The following is a 14774-nucleotide window of genomic DNA, read 5'->3' as shown; positions in this document are numbered from 1 at the left end:
CTTGGACTTTCTTGCCTAGGCTGGCTTTGAACTTTGATCCTCAGATCTCAGACTCTTAAGTAGCTAGGATTATAGGCATGAACCACTGGAACTCTGCCTATTTTGCTGTTTGTTATGAACCTTCATACATTTGTTCTTATAGTTATAACTATCAAAAATTTGTGAAGTGTTCTAAATGCAAATACTTCCATTTCATAGATGATATAGTTATTCCTGTATTTTTCACGTGAACCTACTTTCTTATGCTTTTGTAAAATATACAATAGCTTGGGAAAATATCATATTTCAACACCCCAAATGTATTACCTTACGTTTGCCCACAATGAGGCACTTCTATCACTTTGGGCCCACTCATAGAGTCTTGTATCCTTTCATGAAATTCATCCTTGTGACTTCTGGTCTCTCACTACCCAGTAGTGTTTGGGGAATTCACTGTCTAGTCCTTCAAGACCATTTACAAATTGGTAAATAAGACTATTACCCAGTAACATTCCTTGGGATCCCACTTAGAAAAATGTTCATTTCCTTCTGTTATTTCTGTTTCTAAACTTTTATATTCACAGACCACAAATATTTTTAATATTTATTTACCTGGTTTCTTGTGAGCTATCTTGAGCAAATTTAGCAGCAGCTGGTAATAAACGTTCAGCCATATCCTTTGTTCCAGATAAAATTCGTTCAGGTTCCATAAATTCTACCACATCTGATAAATGCTGGGCTGTACATCTTCGTACTGCAATGTGTAAATGGCTACAAGGGGACATGACCATTTAAAGTTGGTATATGAAGTATTTTCCAAAGATTTTTCTAAAGTTTCATGATTGAACAGCTCCTCGTAAGTCACTCTGGGAGACTAAGATGGTAAATTATTCTATTAACTGTCTAACACCAAGAAGTGAAAAACAGAACTCAGTCTGAACATTTACTTAGTTCTAGATCCATGAATGTAAATAGCATTAGAATAACAATATCAGGTAAGAATTATTAAAGAATTTTTTTGACTGAAATTAATCTGAAACAACCTCTCATCCCCAACTTCCACAAATTTACAACTGCAATCAGTTTCCTTTTTTAGTTTAAGGGTATTTCAAGATTATTGTGAACATTACCTTTGTCCTCCATTGATAAGAGAGATGACTGCACGTGCAGGAGTTACATTATTAACCATAGCTCTTAATGCCTTGTCAACATCTTCTCTTATAAAGGTGTTTGATTCTCCAGCTTTGTGTAACAAAACTTTTACTGTGGTATCTAGTTCTTGATCCATATTCTTTTTTAGGTAAGTGAAAAGATCACTTAAACAGACCACAGCAGCACGAGAAACTCCAGAGCGTAAATTTTTCACCTAAAAGAAAATTTTCAAAACGTATTTTGTTGATATTCTGCAAGAAAATTGGTAATTATGAGTTTGAAGTAAGTTTTGATATTAAAGAAATATATTTGATTGTATATTATCTTACATCCTAAAAAATCAACATCTAATAATTTTTTAATTGTCACAAAAGACGACCTGGGCTACTTTGCATACAAGTAAGTATACTGACATTACATAATACAGAGCTGTGTAAAAAAAACAGATTGGTATACTGTGTAAAAAAAAGGAAATACCAATCTGTTTTTTAAAAAAATCCTTAAATTGTCTGAAAAGTAAGTTTACCTCTTGAACTACTGCAAAACTTGTTTCATGCAACTTTGTGTTCAATATTTCAGAATGAAAAGCAGCTAAACATCTAATAAAATTTAGTCCCTCAATTTTCTTCTCCCTGTGGGAAAAAGAAATTATACAATGAAACCAGATGAAATTCAGACTTACAAAAAGGCATAAAGAACAATGGAAATAGTAAGAATGTAGCAAATTTTAATTTTTTCTCTAGGAAATGACACAACAGCTTGTCTCCTAGAAGCAAGTCCCCAGGTTTCACCACTAGCACTGCAAAAAATAAGATAAATAACTTGTTACAAGAAAAAATTAGAACAGTATATTAAGGAGTTGGTAACATACTTATGCATACTCTTACTGGATGCAGCTAGAGTAATAAGAATAGTAAATCTACTAAAACTTTAAGTCTACTATTCTTATATAAATTTAATGTGAAGTGGTAAGATTATATTTGAAGCTGAAAAGAGAAATCAAAGATATATATTATACACCCTAGAACAAGAACATAAACGTAAAATAATGTCCAAAAAAGATAAAATTAATAAATACAGAATAATAGTATACAAATAATCCAAAAGAAGACAGAGAAAGAAGGAAAAGAGAACAATGAAAATATATAGTATGAAAAAATAAAAAGTTGTGGGTTTCAAGGAACATTGTCAATAGAGCAAAAAGACAAGTTGCATTTATGGAGGACAAGCAGCCAGAGGATGATTTTTTTGATAGACTCAATACTGGTATTCTAAATAAACATCTTCAGGATCTCAAGGAAGGCTTGGCGGCTAAGGTATTCTGCACATACAATGCCTCCATTACATTACAGCAGCAGCTAAAACAACTGACAGCCCCAGATGCGAACATCCAGCAAAGATTCTGTTTTTTTTGTTTTTGTTTTTGTTTTGGGTCCCGTCCTGGGGCCTGAACTCTGGGCCTGGGCGCTGTCCCTCAGCTCTTCAGCTCAAGGCTAGTGCTCTACCACTTGAGCCACAGCACCACTTCCGGCTTTTTTTCTTTTTGTATATGTGGTGCTTAGGAATCGAACCCAGGGCCTCATGCATGTAAGGCAAGTGCTGTACCATTGGGCCACCTTCCCAGCCCCTAGCAAAGATTCTGTACCAATCAAGCTGCTGCAATTCTTTGTAACCAGTGGAGGGCACCACCAAAGCCTTCTGAAAAGTCTAGGATGAACTTGCAGTCTAAGATTGCCAAGAAAGACCAGCTAGCAGATCTCAGAGACCTGAGAAGTGCTAGAGCTGATGCCAAAGTCTAGAAAGATGCAAAAACCAAGAAGGTAGTAGAATCCAAGAAGAAGGCTGTACAGAGACTAGAGGAGCAGTTGATGAAGCTAGAATTTAGGCCACAGATCAGGAGGAGAATAAACAAATTGCCTTGGGAACCTCCAAACTCAAATTATCTAGAACCTAGGATTGCAGTGGCTTGGTGTAAGAAAAAAGCCGAAAGTGGTGCTGTGGCTCAAGTGGTAGAGTGCTAGCCTTGAGCTGAAGAGCTGAGGGACAGCGCCCAGGCCCAGAATTCAGGCCCCACAACTGGACCCCCAAAAAACAAACAAAAAAAGGATTATTTTTAGTTATTAAGCCTCTTGAGTCTTTTGAACTTATTAATGTAGATGAACTCTGGCCTAAATATTAGAAGTTATATTACACTTACATGTGATAAGGTCATTATTCTTTATATAAACTTAGCTTTAAGTTAAGGGTGGTTAACTTACCAATCTTCATCAGATAATAGCCTTAAAGCTTCTGTTAGTGCTATTTCTGGTTTGGAAAATGGCCGTAGTTCCAAGGAATCTATTATTTCTGGACTGTGCGTGATGGAAGTTATCCTTTCTTTGTACTGTGGAATGACTCCAGTAGATGCTTCACCTAAAACAAAATATATTAAATAAAGAATGAGAGAACCTTGACATAAAGAATACAAATGCCACTGGGAGAAAAACGAGGGAGGAGGTAACAATGTTTGACAAGAAATGTACTTACTACCTTACATATGTAACTGTAAACCCTCTGTACACATCACCTTGACAATAAAATTAAATTTAAATAAAATAAGCTGGGCACCGATGGTTCACGCCTGTAATCCTAGCTACTCAGGAGGCTGAGATCTGAGGATCGCGGTTCAAAGCCAATAAACCAATAGAAAGATGGAAGTGGCTCAAGTGGTAGAGTGCTCAGTTTGAGCTGAAGAGCTGAGGGACAGCGCCCAAACCCAGAGTTCAAGCCTCCTGACCGACAAAAATATGAATAAATGAAATAAAAGAATACAAATGCAATTCCAACTACTGGTGCTATTAATATTTCTTAGAGAAAGTGGCAGTACTAGTTTATTCTTCAGGGAATACCCAAATCAAAGATATTCACAACCATACAATTTATATTCAAAATTATATATTCCATCTAATATAAATATGTAAGTACCTCAAAAAGAGCAAAATCAAGCTAGGTGCTGCCTATCATAGCTACTGAGGAGGCTGAGTATCATCAGGATCTGAGGATAGTGGTTCAAAGCCTGCCCAGGCAGGAAAATTTGTGAGATTCTAATAAACAACCCCCTCTACCACCAAGAAAAGGAGCAAAAGAAAGAAATATGATCCTATTTTGTAAAAATGTGTAGCTATACCTTGCTCATGTAATTGTAACTCCTCTGTACAGTATTTTTACAGTAACTGAGAATTACAATATGGGAGTACATGGCACCTATATAAAACTCTAGTTGATTTTCTCTATTGGCTGAGTCTTAATGATCCCTTACACATCCTAAGACTGTGTACAGAGCAATATTTCTTCCGTAATCAGACATTTGCTAAGTGTTTATCAGATGTAAAGTGCTGTCCTGGATAAAAGGGAAACAGTCACTGTCCTAGAATGTTCAAGATAAAGCCGCAAGAGCATGACAGAATGAGAAAATCAATACTTTATGAGAGAAAAATCAATATTTATAATAGAGTTACTGAGGTTTTTTTTGTCTGTCATAGGGCTTGAACTCTGGGTCTAGCTGCTGTCCTGAGCTCTTCAGCTCAAGGTGAGTGCTCTACCTCTTGAGTGAAAAAGCAATCATATTACTCCATTTTTAGAATATTACTAAACCAAAAAAGCACCAAAAATCCAGTCCTACTTACTTTTTTTTTGCCGGTCATGGGGCCTGAACTCTGGGTCTGGGCACTGTCCCTCAGCTCTTCAGCTCAAGGCTAGCGCTCTACCACTTGAGCCACAGCGCCACTTCTGGCTTTTTTTTTCTGTTTATGTGGTGCTGAGGAATTGAACCCAGGGCCTCATGCTTGCAAGGCATGCACTCTACCGCTGAGCTACCTTCCCAGCCCCAAATTACTTTTTGGTTTTTTTTTTGTCGGTCATGGGGCTTGAACTCTGGGCCTGGGCACTGTCCCTCAGCTCTTCAGCTCAAGGCGAGCGCTCTACCACTTGAGCTATAGCGCCACTTCCCAGTCCTACTTACTTTCTGATGTCATTTTCTCAGTATGTTTCATTCGATCCCATGGATTCTGCTCTTTCTTTTCATAGTCTTTAACATCAAAAAGATCTTTTTCTTCTTTTCTTTTTTGTCTCATCTTTTCATAAGTAGATTTTGAAATGGAAACTTTAGTCTGCATGAAAAAGTTGAAATATCCAAAAAGTATTCAAGATGTTTGACATATAAAGTATTTCCATCTCAGATAACTGTACATGTGTACATTAAATATCTAAGCACCAGTGGCTTACACTATAATCCTATCCAGGAGGCTGAAATCTGAGTATAGAGATTTGAAGATTTGAAGCCAGCTGGCCAGGAAAGTCTGTTAAGACTCTTACCTCCAATTAGCCATCAAAAAGCTGGAAGTAGAGCTCAAATGACAGAGTGCCAACTTTGAGCATGATGCTATGGGACAGTTTCCACGCCCCAAGTTTAAGCCCTAGTAATGGTACACAGACACAGACAAACACACACACACACACAAAACTATACAAAACAAAACTTTTTTAGAATCCTAAAATCTAACAGGAAATGAAATCATTACCCGAGGATATCAGCCTGCGATGACATGAAGATATACTAGAAAACTATTTTATACACATAAACATATAAAAAGTATATTACACACTATAGTGATATAATTACATAGTTCACTATATAGTAACATAGTTTACTATATAGTGACATAGGTCACTATATATCACTATACAATACACTTTACAAATTTATTTAGTGGGAAAGGAGAATAATCTACTATTCAAATGATTAATAATAAGACATTACAATTACATTGGGAAGATTTTTTAAAAAATTTATTGGGGGGGAAGCAGTGTTTGATACACAGTTGTGCTATTTAGAACAGGCTGGCCTTGTATTCTTCCTGCTTCAACCTTCAAAGTGTTGGGATTAAAAGCATAAGATATTTTATCTGATTAAATTTAAAATTTTTAATCAAAATACTCTTAATACCTCATTATCTAATATAAAGACATATTATTGACTTAAATTTTTACAAGTGATTAGAGAGTAACCTTACATTTTTGTCATTTTCAACATCAAGATATGGTGGAATACTGTGTTGAACTGCTCTTCCATAAACCCCTGTTGGTGGGTCAATACTTGGTTTAACTGAAAACGTATCCCCATTTTCTGCAGGAGGTATCACAGGTTGGTTGCAAGTTACTGGTGCTGAATTTGAACTTCCAAATACACCTGCAATGAACCAATCATCAAATAGTCATTAAGTGTTTATGTGATGCTATTGTGGAGACTTTAAAACAATGCCCTTATATTAAAGAAGCAATTAATTTTATAAGAACAACAACTTAGGTAATTATAAAATAGATACCCTAATAAATAAAAAAGAGTAGGAACTACACCATGACCATAGAAAGATTCATAAGAATGCTTGTGTGAATTGGATGTTTACAATCATTTCAAGGAACACAGATTTGAGTAGGAACTAAAAGACATAATGGATTTGGATGAACAAGGCAGGAAAGAGGAAATGCTATAAGGTTAGGATATTTATGTGCAGAGTTAAACAAGTGTAAAATGTTACTACTGGATATAAAGCTAACAGAAGAGTAGAAAAAGAGCAAAAGATATGAGTCAGGCTGGGAATGTATCTTAGTGGTAGAGTGCTTGCCTTGCATGCATGAAGCCCTGGGTTTGATTCCTCAATACCATATAAACAGAAAAAGCCAGAATTGGTGCTGTGGTAGAGTACCAGCCCTGAGCAAAAGAAGCTCAGGGACAGTGCCCTGGCTCTGAGTTCAAGCCCTAGGACTGGCAAAAAACAAAAAAACAAAAAGATATGAGCTAATGAGGATAGAATATTAAATTAACCTAATGGGTTTATCAAGAAGCTGGAAACAATTCCCAAAAATTTTATTCTAGTCTATTTTAAAAAAAGATGCATGATTTCAAAGTATACCACAAAATAATTCTACAGTAAAAATTTAATTTTAATTTAAAAAGAGATATGCAATTATGTTGTTCAAAAGTTTCCTTATCCTCATATATTTATATATCTATATGTAACTAGAGTTCATCCTGATTTGTCTTTTTATGGGAGATAATAAATTCCATATTGCTATATTAATTATTAAAGCTGATAAGTAAAAACTACCTTTTGAATTTAAACTACTCAAACTATCTTAGAAGTACCTCAACTATGGCTGTCACATAATACATCTCTTGTTCTGTTAGAGGATAGAAATGCAAACATAAGTATTCACTTCTAATTTTTTCAACTTAAAAACAAGCTTTACTTACATGTAAAAAGAACACATATGACTTAAAAGTTAATGACTTTGAAATACCTTTTCCAACAACTACTACAGAGTCCTCTGATAAAGTATTTGTAGATGTGAAGTCAAAACTGGAAATCTGTTGTAAATTTGATGATTTTGTAAATCCTAAAAGAAAAAGAAACTCCACATTTAAAAAATGTTTACTTATTGCAAGTATTTTAGGGTATTATAATAGTCTTTTAAAATTAAAGAATTAGTTCATACAAAGAGCTTATAAATTGATCACATGTGCCAATTAACTCAATAAGTATTTCTAATTAGAAATCAACCATACAACAGGTACTAAAGAGAACAGAAGTTTTCTTCCCTTAAAGGAGTTTACTTATAGCAGGGTAAAAGAAGAAATATAGAATGATAATCAGAGCACAAAAGGTAATCATGAAGGAAATAATTTGACATCCAAAAACAGTGCAAGTCAATCTCACAGCAATCTGTACTTAGCTAGATTAACTTCATCTCAGTTTCTCACTATTTATTCGCTTTCCTACTAGGCAGTAAGATCCATATAGGATGAGATTTTGCTCTAGTTTTGACATTCTTTTCCAGAACTAGTGCAGTATTTGGCACAGAATAACTTTTCAAAAAAAAAAAAAAAATACATGTTAGATGTATCAAAGCAGAAAAGTGAAAAACAAAATGTAATTTTAATTTTTATTTATTTATATATTTTTTGTCAGTTGTGGGGCTTGAACTCTGGGCCTGGGCGCTGTCCCTCAGCTCTTCAGCTCAAGGCTAGTGCTCTACCACTTGAGCCACAGCACCACTTCCAGCTTTTTCTGCTTTTGTGGTGCTAGGAATCGAATCATGCATGTGAGATAAACACTCTACCACTGACCCACCTTCCCAGCCCACAAAATATAATTTATGTCTATGAAAAAAGTAGTTTACTGCTTTTTAAAAGTTTAATAAACTGACTTTAAAAAATTAAGTAGATTGATTTGCTAACCTGTAAGATTGATATTCTGGCTTTGTGTGACATAGAAGACATTAAAGCAAAAAACAAAGACAACAAAAAAACAAAAACTCGGGACTGGGAAGGTAGTTCAGTGGTAGAGCGCTTGCCTTGCATGCATGAGGCCCTGGGTTCGATCCCTCAACACCACATAAGCAAAAAGAAAAATGCCGGAAGTAGTGCTGTGGCTCAAGTGGTAGAGTGCCAGCCTTGAGCTGAAGAGCTGAGGGACAGTGCCCAGGCCCAGAGTTAAGGCCCCACGACCGGACCCAAAAACAAAAATAAAAACAAAAACACATGTAGATAGTTACTTCATATTTCTTCAGTATAATTTGGAATAATCTTTTAGCATTCACTAATAGAAGCACTACAGAGTCCCCAAAAATATTCTATGGCAAAGGGATGTCAAATCTCAGTAAATGAAAACATCTGCTGAATAGTCCACAAACAAAATCTACACATGGGCTATCAAGAGATGACTAATTAGAAAAGTAAACTTCATTTATTGCTCATTGTATCAGTGCTAATATACAAATATCCTGATATTACTAATTCATTCAAATACAGAAAAACTAATTCATGATTATTAACACTCCAACCATTTGTTTTTACTCACCTTTTCAAGTCATTAATTAGGCTCTATGATATTATGTACAAAATGAGCAGGTTCAAAGAAGCCAATAGAGGCTAGGAAGGGGACGGTACTGAAAACTAATTTAAATACTGAGATGTTACAAAATGAACCCATTCGGCACACAATGCCAATATTTCTTTTTGAGAGTCTTTCACTTCTGTTCAGCATTTCACTTGTTATTCACTTTAATCTATTTGAGGATATTTTTATACTTACAGTTATCTTTTATTAGTAGTTTATTAAATCTACAAATAGTGGGGGTTGTCATTGTTTGGTTGTATTGGGTTTGAACGCAGGTTTGAATCTATTAGGCAGATACCCTACCACTTGAGCCAATGCCTTCAGCCCTCAAAATACTGGGTTTCATTACGGCATTTTCATGAGTACAGGGTACTTTGATCATATTTACTCTCCTCCATGTCTCACACGTTTTTGAATGAATACACCCAAGATTACACTATTAGTTTTCATTGGATAATCATCATTCCATTTTTTTCATAGTCATTTGAGTGAAATCCTACAAAAAGCATACTAAAAATATAAAGACATTAGTACTGTTTCTTTAAGAAAGTACAATATGGCCCTATGCTGGTATCTCACACCTGTAATCCTAGCTATTTGTCAGGATGAGGTCTGAGGATTACAGTTCAAAACCAGTCCAGCAAAGTCTATCAGGCTCTTATTTCCAATTACCTACCAAAAGAGACAGAAATGGAGCTGTGACTCAAATGGTAGAGAGCTAGCTTTGAGCACAAAAAAAAGCTCAAGGACGGTGTCCAGGCCAAGTTCAATCCCCAGGACCAGTACCCTCCCCCCCCCCCCCCCCACAAAAAAAAGTACAGTATGAGCTGGGTGTTGGTAGTTCACATCTATAATCCTAGCTACTCAGGAGGCTGAGATCTAAGGACCGTGGTTCATCCTGAGCAGGAAAAAGCTGTGCGGCTCTTATCTCTAGCCATCAAAAAGCCAGAAGTAGAACTGGGGATGATCAAGCCGCAGCGCGCTGCCTTCAGCACAAAAGCTCAGGGAACAGTGACTAGGCCCTAAATTCAAGCCTTAGGTCCAGCACACAAGAAAAAAAAAAAGTGCATACATAGCTACCTAGAACATATATTAAGGGCAAAAATGGAGGAAAAAAATCATGTAGCAAAGTTTTGAGAAAGGGTAAATGAAGGCCCAAATCACAAAGAGTTACAACTGGTAAGATGGACCACTGCCTAAACTTAGACAACAGGAAATAGATAAAGAGGACCAAAAAAAAAAAAAAAGTTATGGAAGCCTGGCGCCCGTGGCTCACGCCTGTAATCCTAGCTACTCGAGGCTCAGATCTGAGATTGTAGTTTAAAGCCAGCCCGGGCAGGAAAGTCCGTGAAGCTCTTATTGTGAATAAATCATTCAAAAACGAAGTGGTGAGCTCAAGTGGTAGAATGCTAGCCTTGAGCTGAACAGCTGAGGGGCAGTGCTCAAGCCAAGAATTCAAGCCCCACGACTGACAAGAAAAAAAAAAAAAGAAGTTATAGAGGTATAACTATGAAAATAGTAATGCTGGGGCTGGGAAGGTAGCTCAGTGGTAGAGCGCTTGCCTTGCATGCATGAGGCCCTGGGTTCGATTCCCCAGTACCACATAAGCAAAAAGAAAAAAAGCCGGAAGTGGCACTGTGGCTCAAGTGGTAGAGCGCTAGCTTTGAGCTGAAGAGCCAAGGGACAGCGCCTAGGGCCAGAGTTCAGGCCCCAAGACCCACCCCTCCCCCCCCCCAAAACTAGTAATGCTACCAGTTCTGGAAAGAAAAGTAAGGGTGGTTTTGAATGTTTGCTGCTCTAGTTGTTGAGATAGAGCTAGTAGGCATTTGGTTGACAATTGGAAATTCTGATGGTAAAGTAATTTTCTGGAGTACAATTAAATACTAATCAAGAGATGTACACATGCCCAACATCCACTGAGAGGCTGAAGGATGGAGAATAAGGCCAACCCGGGCATTATCTCAAAACAAATCAAACAAAAAATCCCAACAAAAACAAGGTTGCAAATATGGAGTCTGCTATCCAACATGGATGCTCCTAGCAGCAAAGGAACCTATTTAACTATTATTATACGGATTACTTAAGGAAAATACTATTGTCCTTGATTTTTGAGGGGAAGGAAGGGGGTTGGTAATGGGGCTTGAACTTGGGGCCTGGGAACTGACTGTTCCTGAGCTCTTTTGTTCAAGGTTAGCTAGTGCTCCACCACTTTAAGCCACAGCCACTTCCAGTTTCTGGTGGTTAACTGACCCTAAGAGTCTCATGGACTTTCCTCTCTAGGTGGCTTTGAACCCTGATCCTCAGATCTCAACCTCCTATGTAGCTAGGATTACAGGCATGAGCTACCAGCATCTAGCTTTGATTTTTATTACATGAGGAAGAAAATAAATGAATATTCATTTTTTCATTTATGCGATCAACTTATTGCTGTCTCACAGAACACATACTAAATTATATCACAGATTGTTTTAAGAAATTTACAAATAAAAAAACAAGTAAAAGCCCCATCATCAAGTTGGGTAACTTATACAAAAAAAGGAAAATCCATATCCTAACATGCCTTACTGGCATGAGTTAAGATAACCAAGAATAAAAATATATAAAAGTTGATTTTTCTTTTCTTCTCAAGATAGAGTCTTACAAAGTAGCTACTTAGTGAACTGTCTTGTAGTACTATTGCTTTAGCCTTCCAAGTGCTGAGATTATAGGTACAATCCACCTAATCCACCATACTGGGCCAGAAAGTTATTAGCTTTTGATTACCACAGTTGCCACAACCATACCCCCACACACATACAACCCACATAAAACAACTCTTACTTATTTTGGAATTTCTATTTAGTATATTTAGTTATCTATTTGTACACTTCAAAAATCACTTCTTTTTAGCTCAGTGGTAGAGTACTTACTCAGAATATGGGCAAGGGTCTAGGTTTCATCACCAACTCAAGAAAACAAACAACAACAACAACAACAACACACATACACACACACACACACACACACACACACACAAAATGTCATAAATCATTTTGTTTTTCCCTAACAGAAAAATTTAAAGTGCAGCTATGATATGATTGCCTCAACTCCATTTTAGTGGTGAAATGTCTTCTTTTTAAAGAAATCTTGAGCTTTTGTGCATGTCCTTGGGATAGAAGTCAGTAGGGATTCCCAGTTTTGACTCATGGGCAGTCTTTTTTCATTGCCTGCCTAAACTAACACACAAACCCAAGAATTCTCCTATTCTATAAAATTAACAGCACAACAGAAGGTAAGTTGAAAAATTTCAAATCTGAGACTCCTACTACCTTTTCTTTATTGGTACAATTAAATTAGGGAAGATTCTAACTTAAAGAGATACTAAATCTTAAAAATTAATCTGTCATGAAATTTACTAACCTTTTTTATGCTTATAATGTCTTGGGTATTCCTTATTTTGTATTTTTAAAGCACTAGATGAAATGTCATGTGACCTATCATCTTCAAAATCACCACATCCAAACCCATAGTTCATACGTTGACCAATTATGCTTACATTGGATGTTATAATCTCTATAAAATAAAATAAATATTTGAATAATTTAGATAACTTTATGTAATAGGTACACATCTACCCTCCAAATCTATCTTTCTAACCTTGTAAAAAGGTTAATATATTTAAACATATAATGTGATAGTAATTTTAAAGCTTTATTCAATTTTATATTGTGCTTTTTTATCTAATGGATAAAAATATCATAAATTACAGTATAGCATTTCTTAAAATAGGCTTTAAAATTTCAATGCAATAGAAAATGTAATGTTTGGAAAGATAAATATATGTTTAAGCCAGGTCTAGTGGCACACACCTGTTATCCCAGCACTCAGGCAGAAGGATGGAGAGTTGGAGGCCAGCTTGGGTTACATAGGGAGTTCCAGACAAAGCTGGAAAATAGGCTGATAAACAAAAGAATTTAAAGTTTAAATGATACTTTTAACTTTAAAAAGTTTTAATCCAGGATTTAAAAATAGTCTTAGAGGCCTAATTTCTTCATTCCTTCCTTTTTTTCCCCCTACTTCCATGTAATGTGTTATACTATCCGGCTGGTGGTTGTACATTATATAGTGATTAAGAACGTAGCATTTGCTTCCCTGGCTTTAAGTTATAGCCCTGCCACTTAAACTACTGAGAGAACCTAGGGATAAAAGTAGAATCTTTTTCACAAGAGTCATCTGGATTAAATTAAGAAAAATGTACATAAAGGCTTAGCACAGTGCCTAGCACTCAAAAATGCCAATGTATTATTATTATTATTAACTTTGTCAGTCATGGAGCTTGAACTCTGGGCCTGAATGCTGTTCCTCAGCAATTCAGCTCAAGGCTGAGTTAAATGTTTAATTAAAGCAAAGTTTTATTGTTATATTGTATGCCCAATAGATAACAAGAAAATTGATCTGGATTTAAATGTGTAAATTGATCATCTTATAATAATATTTTGTACCTAGTGTAACTACAAAATGACTACTAAATGAAAAAATCCTAAATGAGTCACTATTTTTTTTAACATAGCTCCTATGTAAACCATCAACAATAATAGTATACTTTGTTTTCAATAATGTATTTTAATAATAAACAGGATGGTAAAAAGAGGAGCTTGTTGATGGCAGCTGGATTAGAAAGAACTAAAATAAAAGGTATTAGTTCATAAAGAAAAATTTCAAATACATATCTGATATTAAATTATATTTCCGTAAGTAATATGGATTTCTTTTTAGATTCTTAAAGTTTTCATAACTAATCAATTATAGTAAAATTTATAGGCCTTGAGCAGAAATGCTTGCTAATAATATAAATCACTAATCTAATGGCATAGGAAAAGTTTACTATTGTATCATTCAGGAAATATAGCATAATTCACAGTACTAGTTGTAGATGCACAATAACCTTGATTAGAAACATTATTGCAAAGATAGTCTAGATTAATAATTTTTATATAATCAATATTTTCTTTCAATAATCTTTATCCTGAGCATTATCATGTTCATGTTTCAGTAATTAATCCACAATAAACTTGTGGGAATCATCTGAGTACTGTAAACCAAACCTCAAATTATGAAAGCTAAATCATTAGCAATTTAATAGTTTTATAGAATGTTAAATTTAACTAAGAATATCTATAGTGAATTCAGTAATTGTAATCCTGAAACTTGATTCATTAACATACCTAAATGACTTTTCAAAAGTCCAGATTTCTAACCATAAAGATTTACCAGGTATGAGATGATACCCTAGAATCTTCAGGCTACATGTACCCACCCAGGTAATACTAGGTAAGTTTAGAAAATAGTAAATATTAGACAAATTTGGAGGAACAGTTATTACATTCAGAAATATATATTAAGTTCAATTACTGCTAAAATTTAATTCCTTAAGTCATCCAACTAGTATCAAAGATGAATTCAAATTTGGTTTTAAATTTACTTTTTTTTTTGGGGGGGGGGGGGGGCCAGTCATGGGGCCTGAGCTCTGGGCCTGGGTGCTGTCCCTCAGCTCTTCAGCTCAAGGCTAGCACTCTACCACTTGAGCCACAGTGCCACTTTTGGCTTTTTCTGCTTATGTGGTGCTGAGGAATTGAACCCAGGGCCTCATGCATGCAAGGCAAGCGTTCTACCACTGAGCCACCTTCCTAGCTCCTAAATTTACTTTTTTTTTTTGGTCATGGGCCT

At 35.7% G+C, this 14774-nt stretch overlaps 1 protein-coding gene across 3 annotated transcripts in view; it reads right to left on the bottom strand.

The window, feature by feature from the left end:
• Togaram1 (TOG array regulator of axonemal microtubules 1) overlaps positions 1-14774 on the bottom strand; it is a 59395-nt gene that overhangs the window by 16762 nt on the left and 27859 nt on the right. For 2 of the 3 annotated variants that reach the window (XM_042677934.1, XM_042677936.1), the window contains exons 8-15: positions 12468-12620; positions 7471-7566; positions 6183-6358; positions 5132-5279; positions 3390-3543; positions 1658-1763; positions 1110-1345; positions 592-750 (exon numbers count right to left, since the gene is read on the bottom strand). In XM_042677934.1, the coding sequence (XP_042533868.1) occupies positions 592-750; positions 1110-1345; positions 1658-1763; positions 3390-3543; positions 5132-5279; positions 6183-6358; positions 7471-7566; positions 12468-12620 (1228 nt within the window). The remainder of the gene's footprint in view (positions 1-591; positions 751-1109; positions 1346-1657; positions 1764-3389; positions 3544-5131; positions 5280-6182; positions 6359-7470; positions 7567-12467; positions 12621-14774) is intronic. The other variant, XM_042677935.1, reaches the window with a different exon arrangement.

The sequence above is a fragment of the Dipodomys spectabilis genome, unplaced genomic scaffold (assembly GCF_019054845.1).
Source record: "Dipodomys spectabilis isolate Male_0828 unplaced genomic scaffold, ASM1905484v1 ptg000042l, whole genome shotgun sequence".
NCBI classification, from domain to species: Eukaryota; Metazoa; Chordata; class Mammalia; order Rodentia; family Heteromyidae; genus Dipodomys; species Dipodomys spectabilis.
The sequence above is the reverse complement of the archived record's forward strand: the minus strand, read 5'-3'. Positions and strand labels throughout refer to the sequence as shown.